Consider the following 17500-nt stretch of genomic DNA (forward strand, 5'->3'; position numbering starts at 1 on the left):
ATATATATATATTTATATATATATATATATTTATATATATATATATATTTATATATATATATTTATATATATATATATATTTATATATATATATATTTATTTATTTATATATATATATATATATATTTATATATATATATATATTTATTTATTTATATATATATATATATATATATTTATATATATATATATATATTTATATATATATATATATATATATTTATATATATATATATATATATTTATATATATATATATATATTTATATATATATATATATATTTATATATATATATATATATATTTATATATATATATATATATATTTATATATATATATATATTTATATATATATATATATATATTTATTTATATATATATATATATATATTTATATATATATATATATATATTTATATATATATATATATATATTTATATATATATATATATATATTTATATATATATATATATATATTTATATATATATATTTATATATATATATATATATATTTATATATATATATATATATTTATATATATATATATATATATTTATATATATATATATATATATTTATATATATATATATTTATATATATATATATATATATTTATATATATATATATATTTAGAGAGACTTAGAAATATTAATAACTCTATATTTATATATATATATATATATATATTTATATATATATATATATATTTATATATATATATATATTATATATATATATATATATTTATATATATTCATATATTTATATATATATTTAGTTGCAGTTTGTAGTTATCTTTAATTTTGGATTAACATGCAAGTTTATCTTTAATCCTTTAGCATTCAAATTACTCTCTCAAATATATAATGCTTATTTATTCATGTTTTGAATTAATCATGCATTATCTCATAACTCTGAGATTTTGATGACTGGATTGATAATGACATTGTAGGATATGTATGAAAGACTGTATTCATCAGGTAAGTTTGAACATAGAACAAATAAAATATTTGAGCCAGATATGGCCAATTTAAATGATCAGTGGTTCTCAACTGGGGTCCATATAAGATCTTATTGTTAAAATTTATGTGCAATAAATCACTTATACTTCTGCAATATTCAAAATATTTTTTTTTTTTTTATACAATTCCTAATGATATTTAATTACAAAAATACAGTAGGATTTTTTTTTATATACATTGAATAGCTATGGAGGTTACGTAGAGTAAAATAGGAATCAGAGGGCAAAAATGGTTGAGAATCATTGGGTTAGATGGACCAATATGAATTTGAGATATTTTAAAATGGTTTATTAAGGTTATCGGCATGGTTGTCATTTTTTTTTACATAGAAAACAAGTTAATCTGTGTAATGTTTACTGGCTAGTTACGATGTTTTCAATGCAGGGCAGGGAGATATGATGAATTTCTACCAATTTTAGGTAGAAAATGTTAAATTTTGCCACCTTTATCGTCTCATTCATAACTTTGATAAAAATGACAATTTTTACCAAGTTTATTGTCTCATTGATAATAATTGTAGGTGTACCATATGTACAAGAATATTTTGTTGTAATTCAGACGTCATATTCTATGGTGTAATGTTACTACAGAGTGGAAAGTCAAGTTATTCCATCTTTTACATATGGTAGAATATTATGTGTCTCTATAACAAGAACTGAAAAACCAATCTCTGCTATCTGTTGTTACAAGTAGTGAAAAGCTAAGTTGTAACTTCAGAAAGTCATACTACTATAACCATGTGTATTCCAGCATGTGTAACGCAGGTGGAAAGTTGAAGTAGATTGTCTGTAAGGAAGAGTGAATGTAAAGCTGAGTTGTACCATCTTTACCAGTGGGTAGAGAGTTAGGATGGATGGATGATGGATATCGTCTATAATTTTGGGTTGATGTCCAATCTGATGTGGCTGTGTAGCGAAAGTTTAGCTGATCACACATGAGACACTGTTCTGTATTTTGTTGTCAAACTTTTGCTGAGAGCTTTATATTGTTCTGATAACTGTAACAGAGAAAACATAAAAGTCAGATACAAAGTGTAGAGTGTGAGCATTTAGTGGTTATATCTGAGTGCATGTGTGTTTAATGTTGATATCTGTATCATCTATGTATGTTTGCAGATTGCATCTGTGTGTATGTTAGGTGGTTGTATTTGTGTGTGGGCATAAATTGTTGAGTAAATATATGGATAAACTATTTTTGACCTCTACACACTAGATTGTTAAAAAGCTAAACACCCTGATCTTTATTGTCTTCAGAGAGGATAAATTGGGACTGTGGTATTCATGCCCCTTGTCAGAACAGTAGTAGTGTAAAAGAAATAAATGGCTCTGACTTGGAATTGAACCTGGCCTACACAATCCATTCTCTGGTGTTTAGAATAGATTAATACAATGCAGATAAATATTTGAAATATTCTGCTCTACTCCAGGCACAGGGCCCAAAATTTTTGGGGACGGGGCCAATTGATTAGATTGACCACATTATGCAACTGGTACTTAATTTATCGACCCTGAAAGGATGAAAGGTAAAGTTGACCTTGGCAGAATTTGAACTCAGAACATAAAGACATGAAATACCACTAAGCATTTCGCCTGGTGTGCTAACGTTTCTGCCAGCTCACCACCTTAAATATTAAATAATTTACATCCTCACCTGTGCACACACACACATTTATATATATATATATATATATATATATATATATGTCTTCTAGTCCAAGTTTTAGTAGAAGCACATGGCTTAGAGGTTATATTTGACCATAAGATTGTGGTTTCAATTCCTGGACTGGGTGATGTATAGTGTGCTTGAGCACTTCATTTTATGTTGCTTCATTTTGTGAAGCAACATAATGATGTTTATTTCAAGTGCTCCTATGGGTCTGAAAATAAGCTACAGGGAAATTCTAAGTTATATCCTAAGAGATCTTGAAATTACAAGGATGACCAAAACTTCAATCTCTGTGTAGCAACTTCAAGTACATGGAGCAGGTAAGTGAAAAATGAATGAAAGTCAGTGAAAAATGTAATTGGACCTGGTTTCTGTTTTTGAAGCAGAAACTAGAAAAAAAAGTGAAGTGAGATGGTAATTAGTTCATATAAGCTATGTATCTTCTCTAATGCAAGGCACATGTTTCTGTCTCTATCACAGTTTATCACCTGGTACACAGCTACCTCCCTTACTATTACACTCTGCTTAATTGAAGGATTTTGTCCTTGCAAGTTATATGGCAACCCCACTGGTGCTGGTGCCACATAAAAAAGCACCCAATACACTCTGTAAAATGGTTGATGTTAGGAAGAGCATCCAATCACAGAAACCATATCAAATCAGACAATAGAGTTTAGCTCATATTCTGGCTTGTCAGATTGAGTTAAATTGCTCTACTGATGCCAGCATGGAAAGTGGACATTAAAATTTGTGGAGTTGCTTCATGTTGCAAACATTGAACTGAGGTGGGTCTCTTGCTATGTTGAATATAGGTACATATAACTACGTATATATTACATAAGTATGTGTGAGTATAAATATATATATATATGTATGTGTGTGTGTGTGTGTGTGTAGTTATATTCTGTTATATTATGTGACAGATAAATATATTTTTTCTGCTATATTCAGATAACTGAAGTAGTTAATTTGAAAAATAGAGAAGCAGTAAAATCAATAACAGTCACCCAGCAAGTATGAGGGACAGCATAATTGGTAATAGTTACCTAATTTAATATGAATGGCAGTGTAGTCAGTAATAATATTGAGTTACTGAGCAAGTGTTATTATGGTGTGAACCTATCAGTGAGCACGTTTCTTACTCCTAAATTTGTGATTGTTATAACAGCACATTGTACTGAAAAATATTTAGGTTATGATGTTGAATTTAATGTTAGATCATGTATTAACAAACACAGTTTGGCAAGAAGAGCTATATAATAAACAAAGCAAGGATGGCATGTACAGACCTGCACACAGTATGACAATGATAACATGTACACACATGCGCATACACACATGCGCATACACACATGCGCATACACACATATTCTCAGAGCATAATAAAGCTAACATGCACAACATAACAAGGATGACATGTGCAGAGACATACAACATGGTAAAGATGTTATGCACAGAGATGCAAACACACACACTCAACATGGCAAGTGTGGCATCTACAGACACACACAACATGACATGAAGGTTGTGATATTCACTTTAAACAATAAACTGTTTGCTGACAGTTGAAAAAGTGATTGTTATCGTTAATCTCCGACTGTAGAACAGAAAAGTGTTGAAACTAAGCCCTGTATTTAATTGAAGTTTCTAAATTTCCGAATTTCCGAACTGGTTTCTATGTAGTTAATAGCAATAAATATATTCAACTGCAACAATTTATAAAGCTAAGACAAGATATAATTTCTGAAGAAATGTAAGAGATGAATCTTGCCCTAGATAGAATGTCAGTATAACACTGATATTATTGATTTCAAATTTTGTCACAAGGCCAGCAATTTTTTGGGGGGGGAGGGAGTAAGTCGATTACATTGACCCCGGTGTTCAACTGGTGCTTATTTTATTGATCCTGAAAGGATGAAAACCAAAGTTGACATCAGTAGAATTTGAACTCAGAACGTAAAGACTGATGAAATGCTGCTAAGCATTTTGCCCAGCATGCTAACAATTCTGCCAAGCTCACCCCCCTCCCTGTGTTGTTAATAAATCCTTTCTTCTATAGACACAAGACCTGAAATTTTGAGGGAGGAGACTAGTCAGTTATATCAATTCCAGTGTTTCACCGGTACTTAATTTTTTGGCCCCCAAAAGGATAAAAGGTGAAGCCAACCTCAGCGGAATTTGAACTCAGAATGTAGTGACAGGTGAAATACTGTTAAGCACTTTACTTAGCATGCTAACAATTCTACTAGCTCACCACATGTTAATAATGATAAATATATTCAACTGCAACAATTTGTAAAGCCAAGACATAATTCCAGAAGAAAAGTAAGAGATGAATCTTTCCTTGGACAGAGTGTCAGTGTATCAATGACATTAACAGAAGATTTGATAAACTATTCTAGAGAGCTAAGCAGGAAGTGGCCAAATAATTGCCTTGATTAGAGATACAAAAATATCCCCCGCCACAGTAGATTTGATCTTACAATTAACATTGGTAGTGCTGTCTTTATCTATTTAACCATCAGTTAGTAATCTTTTTTTTTCACCACTGACCAATTTCATGCAAGACAATTTTTCCATAACTGGAGTATCGTGTGATTAACGAAGCACAATAAAGCGCATAATATATGATTTAATTATTACATATATAATTTTTTAATCTTTTACTTGGTTCTGTCACTTGACTGGCTATGCTGGAGCACCAGCTTGAACAGATCAACCCCAGGACTTATTTTGTTTTTTCAGCCTAGTACACTTATTCTATTGGTCTTTTTTTTGCCAAACTGCTAAGTTACAGGGACACACCAACACCTGTTGTCAAGTGGTGGTGGGGACAAACACAGACACAAAGACATGCATACACAAATATATACATACATACATGCACACGCACAGACGCACAACAAGCTTCTTTCAGTTTCTTATTTCTTTATTGCCCACAAGGGGTTAAACGTAGAAGGGACAAACAAAGGGATTAAGTCGATTACATCGACCCCAGTGCATAACTGGTACTTATTTAATTGACCCTGATAGGATGAAAGGTTAAGTCGACCTTGGCGGAATTTGAACTCAGAACGTAGCAGCAGACGAAATACCGTTAAGCAGTTCACCCGGCATGCTAACGTTTCTGCCAGCTCGCCGCCTTTTCAGTTTCTGTCTACCAAATCCATTCGCACGACTTTGGCCAGCTCAAGGTGCCATGCAGTGGGAGTGAACTCAAAACTATGTGATTGAGAAGCAAGCTTCTTACCACACAGCTATGCTATACCCTGCGGACTGCATCAGTCAATAAGATGGAAATGGAATTTAAAAATTTAATGTTTCTGTGTAGCCCAGTACCAAATGATCTGTGACCTGGCAGTGTTCCACAACCTGGTGGTTAGGGACCCCTGCACTTGACCATTTCTTCTTTAAGTCGGCTAGAAATGCTTACCTCTGTCTTTGGTTTCATTTTATCATCATAGCAAAGATGTGCTACTTTACAATAATCAATCAACCCATTGCCATTGTCCAGTTCTGACGCTAGTTCTTCTTCATCTTCTCCGAATACATACAGACTGATGATTTCATTTTTATCTCCCAATGCTGAGGTTTCTATACTGCCATCCTGTGTGGAAACAAAAGTAAATCCAGGAAAATTTCATGTAAGTTCCAAGGGTTTAATTTCATCTGATAATATAGCAGGGGTGAGAAAGGGATGCACCCCAGGAGACACTTGTAGCAGGGTGGCATTTTTGAGCCCACTGTATAAACCTGCAGAGGCTTGAGAGAAAGGTGGGGTCTGGACCAAGGGGGTTGGAGCTATCTGGAGGTGGGATTGGGGGTGGATCACAGGTTCTAGCTATGCCACTAAATTAATCAGATAATTATTTTCCAGTCTCACCACCTGTGAACTAAAAAGCCAACATAATAACTCTAAATGTAATACAGGCATGGAGATAGGAGCTTGTGACCTTCTATCACAGGCCAAGATAATTCTCCATCTATTACCCTACCTGAGTTACAAAGGCAATAAGAAATAAACCCATCTTTTCTGACAAAATAATAAAAAAAATACAATATTTGTGACATAAGTTTATTACTTTCATAGTATTATTTATAGTGAATGCTTCTGTTAGGAATAAGACAAAATATTATTATAATACTATTACAACTAAAGATGTCTTGTACAGTGGAGTACAGCTTCCATCTGGGATGGTGCTGCTCCTACACTCACAAGTATCCTGTACAGTGAAGCACAGGACCCAACTGGAATGTTACTTCTACTATACATAGGCATCATGTGCAGTGAGGTTCATCTTCCATCTGGGAGGGTACAAATGCTGTTTCACATAGAGACATCCTAATGAAATCAAAAAGAAGACTGTATGCCTAATCAACAAAAAAATCAATCTTCAACACACTTAAACTAATGCCCTGTTTCTTCTCTCTGTTTTTCTTTCTTCTGTTGCTACAGCTAAGGTGGTTGCTCTTCTCAACTAGCTCACTACATATTCTCTCCATCCATATCGACTAGATATACCTATTTCTCCTCATAAATCACATTTGAAACAAATTAGGATAAAAAAAAACCAAGAAACCAAACAATGTAGTCCCATATATATAAAAGGACAAGATGGTCTCAACTGAGATACTTCCATTTAATGATCTTGGATGAAAGATAACAGCTATTTCTATATTTTACCTCCAAAAAATTCCCCAAGCTGTCTTCCCATGACCTGTTGCTTTCCAAAATAACCTTTTTGCTGATGTTTTCTTGCAAACTATAACTTAAAAAGGTTCAACCTTAACACCAACCACATAGGTTTTACTTGGGAGGGTCAACTAAAGTTATCAGCACATTCCATTTGCCAATCATTAACATATTTAGTAAAGAAAAAACAAAATCAAAATATACCTCATTTGATGAAAGATTTGTTCTAAATTTTGTTCCAGTACTCTTGGCTACAGCAGAGATGGATTGCCAAAACTGAATGAATTGTTGTTCCTCTTCTGGCTTTTGGGACCATTCCAGGCAAATTTGCTGAGTGTGATATAAAGTATGAGATTATATCTGTGTGTGTGTGTGTCTAAATACAATCATACATACATACATACATTTGTACATATGTACATAAATACATACACATGGTTCAAAATTGTACAATAGACAAAAAACAAAGGACAGAAGCAAGTGAGGGAACAACAAACAAAGTGTATTAGTTTGGCACTCTGGGAAAATGGAAGAGTCTTTAACATTTTTCACCTACGCTCTTCTACAGAAAGGAATGAGAAGAGAAAACAGATGGAGAAAGGATTTTTTTCTTTTCTCTGTGTCTGTCTGGATTAACAGTTATATATATATATATATATATATATATATATATATATATATATATATATATATATATATATATATATGGAAGGAGGGGTAGAATCAGGAAGACATGGGATGAAGTGGTGAGAAAGGATTGTTGGGTTTCACAGAGGAAATGACAGGGGATCGAAACTCCTGGTGGCTTGTTGTGTTTAAAAAGACATCCCAAGCTAAGTGAAAGTGTGGTTGCTCTTGCATACAGGCTTGTCCCCTACATTGTTCTCTACATAAACACACCCTTGCTGGTGCTGCATAAAAGCACTCAGTACACTCTATAAAGTGGTTGGTGTTAAGAAGGGCATCCAGCTGCAGAAACCATGCCAAAACAGACATGGAGCCTGGGCAGCTCTTCAGCTGGTTAGCTCCTGTCAAACCGTCCAACCCATGCCAGTGAGGAAAATGGACATTAAATGATGATGATGATACTTATACACACACAGATGTGTAGCTACACATATATCACTATATACATTCTTTTGTTGAGATGTAGCAAGTTTATTGAGGTCATGTGATTTGGAAAAAAATACTCAGTGGAATAATCATGAAATTTAATTCTGCCATAAAAAGGTTAATTCTTTTCTCCCATGTTTCACTTCATTGTGTCTTTGGGGCAGTTGTGGGAGAGGACAAATGGGTTGGCTGAACATATCAGATAGCAAGAAGAATTGGTGAAGCAAACAAGGTAGCTCTATCTGATTTTTATGGTTGGTTCATGAAAGATTTTTTGGAACCAAAATCTCTATTTTGGGATGTTCAGTTTTGTTTACAATAGCATTTATTATGCTGTTTCTCTGTCATGCCAGGATATAATTATTTGCATAATATATATATTATGTCTTAGCCAGGAAGGTTTTTGCATTTTATCTGGTGTCCTAATCATTCTGTCAGCTTGTTGCTTTAATAATAATAATAATAATAATAATAATAATAATAATAAGATGCCCGGATGCAGTACCAGGCAGTGACTCTCATGGCTTCTGATCTTAATTGATTGGAAGTGTTATCATGTACATTGTTTTGTCTTGGTATAAAAGATGGGCTACAGCAAATATTCTGCTTAATACCACAGATTTGCTTGAGCATGTCCCTTGGTGGCTGACGATATGTGCATCTCTGATCATGAGCAGAAGTAGTGGGGGAGCATCATAGCCATGTGTTGAGAGGAATTCTTTGGGATTTGAATAATTCACCTTTGGAAACATGGGTGTTTTGCTCAACATCCTTAAACAAACCTTATTCAGAGATCTTTTGAGTGGGATGGGCTACTCGACTTGAAGAAAATTCTAACTGGGCCCCACCTGCGAGGTCATGCGCTGTTTATCTTAATATGAGATCACCATGTCACACACATATGGTTGTGATGCATGTGCCTGGTGTACCCTTATCAGATAGGTAGTCATGATGGGTATAATGGGCTTCGTATATTTTACCCCAGTGTCACTTTGATGGCATGCACTGCTCTCTCACTCAATAATAATAATGATAATGATAAATACAAAGTGAAATGTTTACCTGTATCCGTCTTTCTTTCTGTGCCAGCCGTTCATTCTTTTTCTGAAGAAGGAGAAGTTCTGTCTTTAAATGCTGTTGTTGGTTTTTATCTGTGATTATACTGCTTTTTCGTTTCAACATATCTTTTGACTTTGCTTTCTTTAACTCCTAAAAAATACAGTCAAATTGTTGATGTGGGAATAAAACTTTGAAAGAATAAGTAAAAAAACAACACATTAATTCTTATACCAAATGGTGAAATAACATATGTCCAGTCTCTTCACAGTTACAGACTAATTCAAACCACCATTTGTGTGCATGTTATATAAATATAACATAATATGATATAATATACTACAATATTATATATATATATATATATATATATATATATATATATAACACAGGATGTTCCCTAGCAAACAGTTAATACAAGGGAGATAATCATTTCTTCATAGTATTTGGTGAGATTAGAAGTTGAATTTGAAATTAAGGAATAAAGAAGATGCATAGAATATGTATGTTCAATGTTTTTTGTTTGCTTATTATGAAGTTCTTAAAGTTTCCTGTCAGTGGTAAACAAGAATAGCACTATTTCATTTATTTTAGAAATCATCAGCATGACATAACCCAGTGTAAGTAAAGTTAATCTTGTATGACTTTATATACACACTACATATATACTGGGAGACCTTCTTGTTAGTTATGGAGCAAGAGTGAGGAGTTAAGCTGGAAGCCAAGAGGAGGAGATGGGTAGCAATTTGGCCTCCTCTGCCAACACACAGATAGGAGGATGTTATAATTCAGGGTTAATACACTCAAGAATGATCATTGGATACTGTCTGATGACATTAATTTCTTCTGGTCAAAGCTACACTCTCCATAAGAGAATGAAAATAAAGCATCTTATAGATGCCATCAATATCATAATACACACACGCACATGTGTATATATATATATATTTATATATAATATATATATATATATATATAGTTTTAGAGAAAAGAATCAAAGTTCATGAACTTATCCATGAAAGTCCACAGTCACATATAGAAAAATTAATAAGTAAATGCATGATAAATAAGTATAATATAATACAAAGCAAATATCATAAGATAGTTTTTACCTGTAAATTTGGATATTTATCCCTAATATTGTTATTATATATATATATATATATATATATATATATATATATATATATATATATATATCTATCCAAGAAAGTTAAGGGTTGTGAATCCAACCCACTAAGGGATAATATCTATCCAATATACTGCTGGAAGAATACCCAATTATTATTACACTAGTGTTTTTTCTTTGTATTACCAAGTGAAATAAATGGGTGCAGGTAAAAAGATATTTTACCATTAATTTATATAGCAATAAGAAAAGGGAAGGGAATAGGTGGTATTCATCAACTTGCAGACATTGTATTGTGTCAATTTACCTGTTTATTTGTTTAAACAAATAAGCAGGTAAATTGATAGGGTGGCTTTTAGCTAGTATGTAGCTGTTAAGCAACTAACCCGGAATGGGAAGATCTGCAAACAGATCTCTGACTTGTTTTGTAGAATTTGTTGCAATTGCTTCCTCCAGAGTCGTATCCCAATGATAATCATATTTATCGCAAAAAATCATGCAAAAAAAAGAAATTGCTGAAAACAATTGCAGTAATGAAAATATAGGAATCCAAAATTTTAGGATTGCAGGTCTGGATTCAGCCCAGAATGTTTTTAATTTACTCACGGAGTCAGCCTGATTCCAAGATAGCATGGTATGTTGGGCTACGGCTTCTAGGAGTAAAGTTGAAAAAGTGTGACACACTGACATTCACATTTATAATATTAAATATGTTTAATTTTGGGGAAACTGTATTTCAATTGATGTGCATTTTATTTATGTGTGTGTGTGTATATGTATGTATATGTACACACACATACATATATGTATATATATATATATATATATACATATACATATATGTATGTGTGTGTACATATACATACATATACACACACACACATAAATAAAATGCACATCAATTGAAATACAGTTTCCCCAAAATTAAACATATTTAATATTATAAATGTGAATGTCGTGGGCATCGGTACCATTTTCCTCTTTCTCCGTTCTTCCATTCTCCGAACTTTCCATCTTTCCGACAAAGGGCTACGCCCGAAACGTCATACACTCTCTCTTTCCTTTCCTGAGCGTCCAATAATACTATCCATATTCCGTCCTCACTTTGTTGATTTTTTGGTTTTTTGTTATTGTTTTTTTGAACTATATATATATATATATACATGAGTGGTTGGCGTTAGGAAGGGCATCCAGCTGTAGAAACTCTGCCAAATCAGACTGGAGCCTGGTGTTGCCATCCGGTTTCACCAGTCCTCAGTCAAATCGTCCAACCCATGCTAGCATGGAAAGCGGACGTTAAACGATGATGATGATGATGATGATGATATATATTAAAGGATTCAAAAAATAAAACAAAAATGATAGGGTTCAGTAGTTGGTTCAGTATGCTGGCCACAGGAATTTCTGTCCAGAGAAGTTGTGCATCATCTCCCTCTTTCTCTCACATAACCACTTTCGCTCTCTTATTATTACTCCCATTGGCACCATCATCACTACTACTTTTAATAAAACATCAACATCTCTCCCTAAATTGTTTTGCCTCTCTTTCTGTCTTTTCCGCCACCCTCACTGTCTCTATGTCTACTATTACTCTCACCCCAGCAGGAGGAAGTGTCATTGAATAGCAAGAGGGTGAGACAGAAATTAGTTTTCACATTTATTATATTAGGTGTATATAAACACACACACACACACATATACATATACGCACGTATACACACACACACACACACACACACACATATACACATGTACACACACACACACACACACACACACATGAAACTTACCTGAGTTGTCATTTGAGTGTCTTTTAATTCTGTGGTGTCATCTTGTGCTGTGTACAACCAAAACGTTATGGAACCAGCCTCAAAGAAAGCTATTTGATCAGCTGTCAGTGGATCAAATGTAAATACTTTGGAATGGTTAAAGACTGGGTTTAGCATTCCTTTCACCAACTCTGTATCGGTGAATACAGATTTAGGATTCAGGCGATAGGATACTTTCAGGCCTTTCATGAATCTCTTTTTGTAAACACTAGCATCCTTAACAGTTACCTGCAAGGGAAGAATAGAGAGAATGAAATGGATGAAAGGATAAGCAATGTTTTTGTTTTTTATTTTGATTTTGTGTGGGTGAAGGGCTGAGCCCATGGCCCTTCACAGGCCTTCCAAAGTTGGTGAAATCAACGAGGTTAATGTTCTTCTTAATCACCAGTATCATGAGTGCAAGAATATTGTGGGGTGCAACAGTTGTTTGGAGGTTTTAGATGGTTGGAATGTAAAGCAAAGGGTTCTTGTCTTTTTATTCTGTCCAAAGAAGTACAAAATATCATAAGAAGCTTGCTTCCCAATTGCCTGGTTTCAGGTTCAGTCCCACTGTGTGGTGCCTTGGGCAAGTATTTTCTGCTATAGCCTCGTGTTAAAACCTTGTAAGTGGACTTGGTTGATGGGAACTGAAAGAATGTGTATCTGGCGTCATCAGATTTTCATCTCTCTTGACTGTTTTCAAACACTTTGACGGTGTATTGTTCAATAATGACATGGAATTGAGGGCTTAGTTGGATGAATTCTTTGAGTCAAGACCAGGAGATTTCTATCGCCAAGACATAGCAAAACTTATTGAAAGATGGGAGGAAGTCATAAACAACAATGGAGAGTATATTATTGATTAATTTGTTGTAGTTTTTTTGGTTTAAAATAAATTTGAAAAAGACGCTCATGAATTATTCCTCAACCCAATATTATCTCCAGTAACAAAGAAATGCTATTGGATTTTAGAAAATTCTCTCATCTACATTTCTTTTTTTGCTTGTAATTATGATAGATTCAAAAACTTTGTCTATTTCTTTAGTGTTAAGGGAAGTTTGTTTTCATCCAGCTGCTATATAAATGGCATTATTGGGATCGCAAAAGAGTTGCAATTGTTGTTGTTCTTGATCTTGATGTTACTTCTTACAGATTACTTATTGTAATGTTTGGGATCATTTCTTCTATTAAATGTTCACTATACCATTCATTTTGTCCTGCCACTTGTATATTTTGTGTTTGATTCTTCATTGCATTTTTTAACCATTTTTTGTCATATGGCATAATTACAGGGTGCATAGGCTATTTGAGAGCATGACATTTTTCAGTTATTACTGATTTTGAATTAACTTTATGTTATTTATGTTTCAGAAAATAATTGTCAGACTCTCAGCTTATTCAAAAAACAAAGAAGCATGCTGTAACTGTGGCCTTTAAGGGCTGAGCATAGCAATTTAGAGATAGCTCAATTTTTGAAAGTCACCAGATCTTTTGTCTACAAAGTTTGCAAGGAGTTAGAAGCCTCAGAAGGAAAGGTATCATCAGTATCAAAATGCAAAAAGCATTCCCAGACTTCTAATATGATCAAAACACCCAAATTTATTCAACAAGTTCAGCAAATCAAAGAAGGAAATCCAAGAAGATGCCTGGTACTAATGCAGCTGAAATAAAGTTATACTGAAAGGAAACCATAAATGATGATGATGATAATAATAATAATAATAATAATAATAATAGTCAAGACGAAGAGCACAATTCGATTGTATAGCTGTTTTATTCGTTGAACAATATTTCGACAACACGTCTGTCTTTCTCAAGTTCAAAACAAAAGGTGATTAAAAATTCAAAATTTCAGAAATCAAAACGTAAACTATGAACGAGAGTAACCAGCGTCCATACTGATGATGTCATTCCATCAACGTATGGACGCTGGTTACTCTCATTCATAGTTTACGTTTAGATTTCTGAAATTTTGAATTTTTAATCACGTTTTGTTTTGAACTTGAGAAAGACAGACGTTCTGTCGAAATATTGTTCAACGAATAAAACATCTATACAATCGAATTGTGCTCTTCGTCTTGACTATTTACCTTCGTGAAGAGTTACATCAATCCTTTTAATATAATATTACTATTATTATTATTATTATTATTATTAATAATAATAATAATAACAATAACAGCTATAGTAAGCAAAATTTACCTTGAAGTAAAATGGTTCACCTAGCAGGGCCCTTGGATCTTCAACAAAGGTTTCCTCTTTCAAAACGATACCAGTGGAAGTACATGGAGCAACATTGACAGTAATTGAACCTTCTTCTTCTCCTTTATAATCAGACACTAATATACAATCTTCAAACTCCAAGTTGTATGATAAAGACTGGAGGAAAATATTAGCAGTTCCAACTAATTCCTCTTCTGGTGCCTCCCAGAATGGATCATCTTTCTGTGGAATCTTTGACACATCTTCCCCGTCTTCATAATCCTGGTAGAGTTCCTGCAAGCATTAATGTATAATCAATATTGTGTAATAAATATGTGAACAATTTATGAAAAAAAAAAAAAATTTCTAATTAAAACTATAGTAATTGATATATCATGGTAGAGTCATGATATTAAATACACAGACACACATGTGCTTATATATATATGCTTATATAAATGTATTTATGCATAAGCCTATGTATACATGCATATTAGTATGCATATATATATATATATATCTATAACTATGTGTATATATGTATGTTTATGCGTGTGCACACACACACTATGCAAATAATTAGCATGAGCCCTACTTTGCCAGATATTTTCAAAGTCTCAATGACTATCCATGTTGACCTGGCTGATTTCCCTGCTTTCATATTGTTAGTCATGCTTTTGCTGTACAGTGATCAACTTCAGTAGCTGATCTCTCTCTTGTGTCTATCTGGAATAGACCATCTCTCTCTGATGCATTCACTCATAGTGACATTTCCATGCCTTCATCTTTTGAGTATCACTGATTGCAAGTTTGCTGCTGTCATTTTGAACATTCTTTGTCTCAATTCACACTGACACACTGATAATGTAATGAGGCTATTGCATACAAACTCTTAGAACTAATTATATGAATACATTCTATTAGACTTACCTGCATTAAATACCTGCGATTCATGAAACGACCACGTTCCCAGAACCACACATTCTCTGTCAACAAATCTGTCATTTTTACCATTACACTAATAAGAAGAAACATAAAAGATAAACTGATGTATTTATTCATGATCACCATCACCACTAACATCAGCGTTTAACTTTTTAGCATTCAGATTATCAAATGTAAAGCATGTTTATCCATACAGTTTGGAATTTATCATACATTATCTTGTAACTTTGAGATTTCAATGATGTGATTGGTTATTTTTAGAATAACATTGTAGGGTAGATGTAAGAAGCTGGATCTGGCCACTTTGAACACATAACAGGTAGAATATTGGGGATCAGATGTGGATGGTTTAAATGCTAACGTCTATTTTTTCATTGTGACTTTGATTGGATGGGTTTGCAGTACAATATGATATCATTTCTTTTTGACCCCACCTTTTGCCATATCTTTTTTAGTCTTCTACTACCGTAGTTGTCTTTTACTGATTGCATATACTATTTGGTTCACTATTCGTTGTACTACAGTGCTATAACAATACAACAGTTGTCTTTCCTCTACACATCAATTAATATATACTTTAATTAGCCACTCTCACAGCTCTCTCATGCTAGTTAATGTGATATGAACAAACAGATCATGTTCATCTCATTTCTATCTATTCATCCATCAGAATTCTTCCATATTCAATATCACATGTTTCACTACCATGTAGCATTATGCTTCTCACACATGTGTCACACTCAGAGTCTAACCAGCATGATAAGGGAAAGTCTTTGAAGTCAGCACAGATAGCAACTTCTCAAACTTCTGCCACCCTTTCCATACTCTGACAACTTTGCTTTCTCTGAATTTACCTCCAGCATTGATTTGCATTTAGTGATCCAGCTATACCACTCAAATCTACAGGCTTGCTATAACTATACAATTGCATAATCATACATGTCTGGTTTAGCAACACAGGCATAGAACATTTACACAAATACTGCTTTCAGGTTTTGGCACAAGGCCAGCAATTTCGAGGGAAGGGTTAAGTTGATTACATTGATCCTAGTGCTCAACTGGTACTCATTTTAGTGACCCTGAAAGGATGAAAGGCAAAGTTAACCTCAGCAGATTTGAATACAAAGACAGACAAAATACCACTAAGCATTTTGTCTGGTGTGCTAACAAATCTGCCAGCTCATCGCCTTCATTTAAACAAATAATAAGACAGACATTGTATAACTACATTAAGATGGAATATAGCTATGTGTTATAACTGCATTGAAGTAGTATATCTAAATGGACATTGTGTAGCTACATAGATATGTTGTAACTATATAATACATTGTATTATTATTTAAACAGACTATAGTATATTGCATATTTATTTCTGTATGTTATGATATTACTTGGTTTGCTTAAAGAAATTTAAGCCCTTTCATTTGTTAATGCCTTCATATTTTAGCAGAACAAGTTTTATTCAACTCAGTAATATCTGACTAGAGTTCCAAGAGGATCTGAAGCCAAATTAAGGCATTAATGTCATATAGGTTGCACAGTGAATCCATTAGACTCCTATGTGTGGAGTGTTGTTGACAGAGAGATGTCAGTCAATGTCCCCATAACACCAAGGAATCTTTGAGAGCCGCCATAGTCAGAGTAATGTGAACCAGGACCATTTATTTCAGGTATGTAGACAATTCAGATCTCACATAGAAGAAGTTATTGATGCTGAAGATGATTACGTTGAATAAGATTATAAGGAAGATAATCTAGTTCATATGTACACATTTTTTATATCAATAAAGTTGTTTTCTAATATTATACTCTTTACTCTTTTACTTGTTTCAGTCATTTGACTGCGGCCATGCTGGAACA

General features: G+C 33.3%; 1 protein-coding gene across 1 annotated transcript in view; it reads right to left on the minus strand.

The window, feature by feature from the left end:
* Nucleotides 1–1302: 1302 nt before the first annotated feature.
* The window catches only part of LOC106882991 (kinesin-like protein KIF28P), an 18629-nt gene continuing 2431 nt past the window's right edge, over nucleotides 1303–17500 (minus strand). Inside the window, exons 3-9 of the mRNA XM_089338166.1 lie at nucleotides 15626–15713; nucleotides 14696–14989; nucleotides 12476–12742; nucleotides 9563–9709; nucleotides 7592–7717; nucleotides 6128–6301; nucleotides 1303–2026 (exon numbers count right to left, since the gene is read on the minus strand). Of these exons, the coding sequence (XP_089194292.1) occupies nucleotides 1958–2026; nucleotides 6128–6301; nucleotides 7592–7717; nucleotides 9563–9709; nucleotides 12476–12742; nucleotides 14696–14989; nucleotides 15626–15713 (1165 nt within the window). The 3' untranslated portion in view covers nucleotides 1303–1957. The remainder of the gene's footprint in view (nucleotides 2027–6127; nucleotides 6302–7591; nucleotides 7718–9562; nucleotides 9710–12475; nucleotides 12743–14695; nucleotides 14990–15625; nucleotides 15714–17500) is intronic.

Source organism: Octopus bimaculoides, chromosome 20, assembly GCF_046866305.1.
Source record: "Octopus bimaculoides isolate indiv1 chromosome 20, ASM4686630v1, whole genome shotgun sequence".
NCBI lineage: Eukaryota > Metazoa > Mollusca > Cephalopoda > Octopoda > Octopodidae > Octopus > Octopus bimaculoides.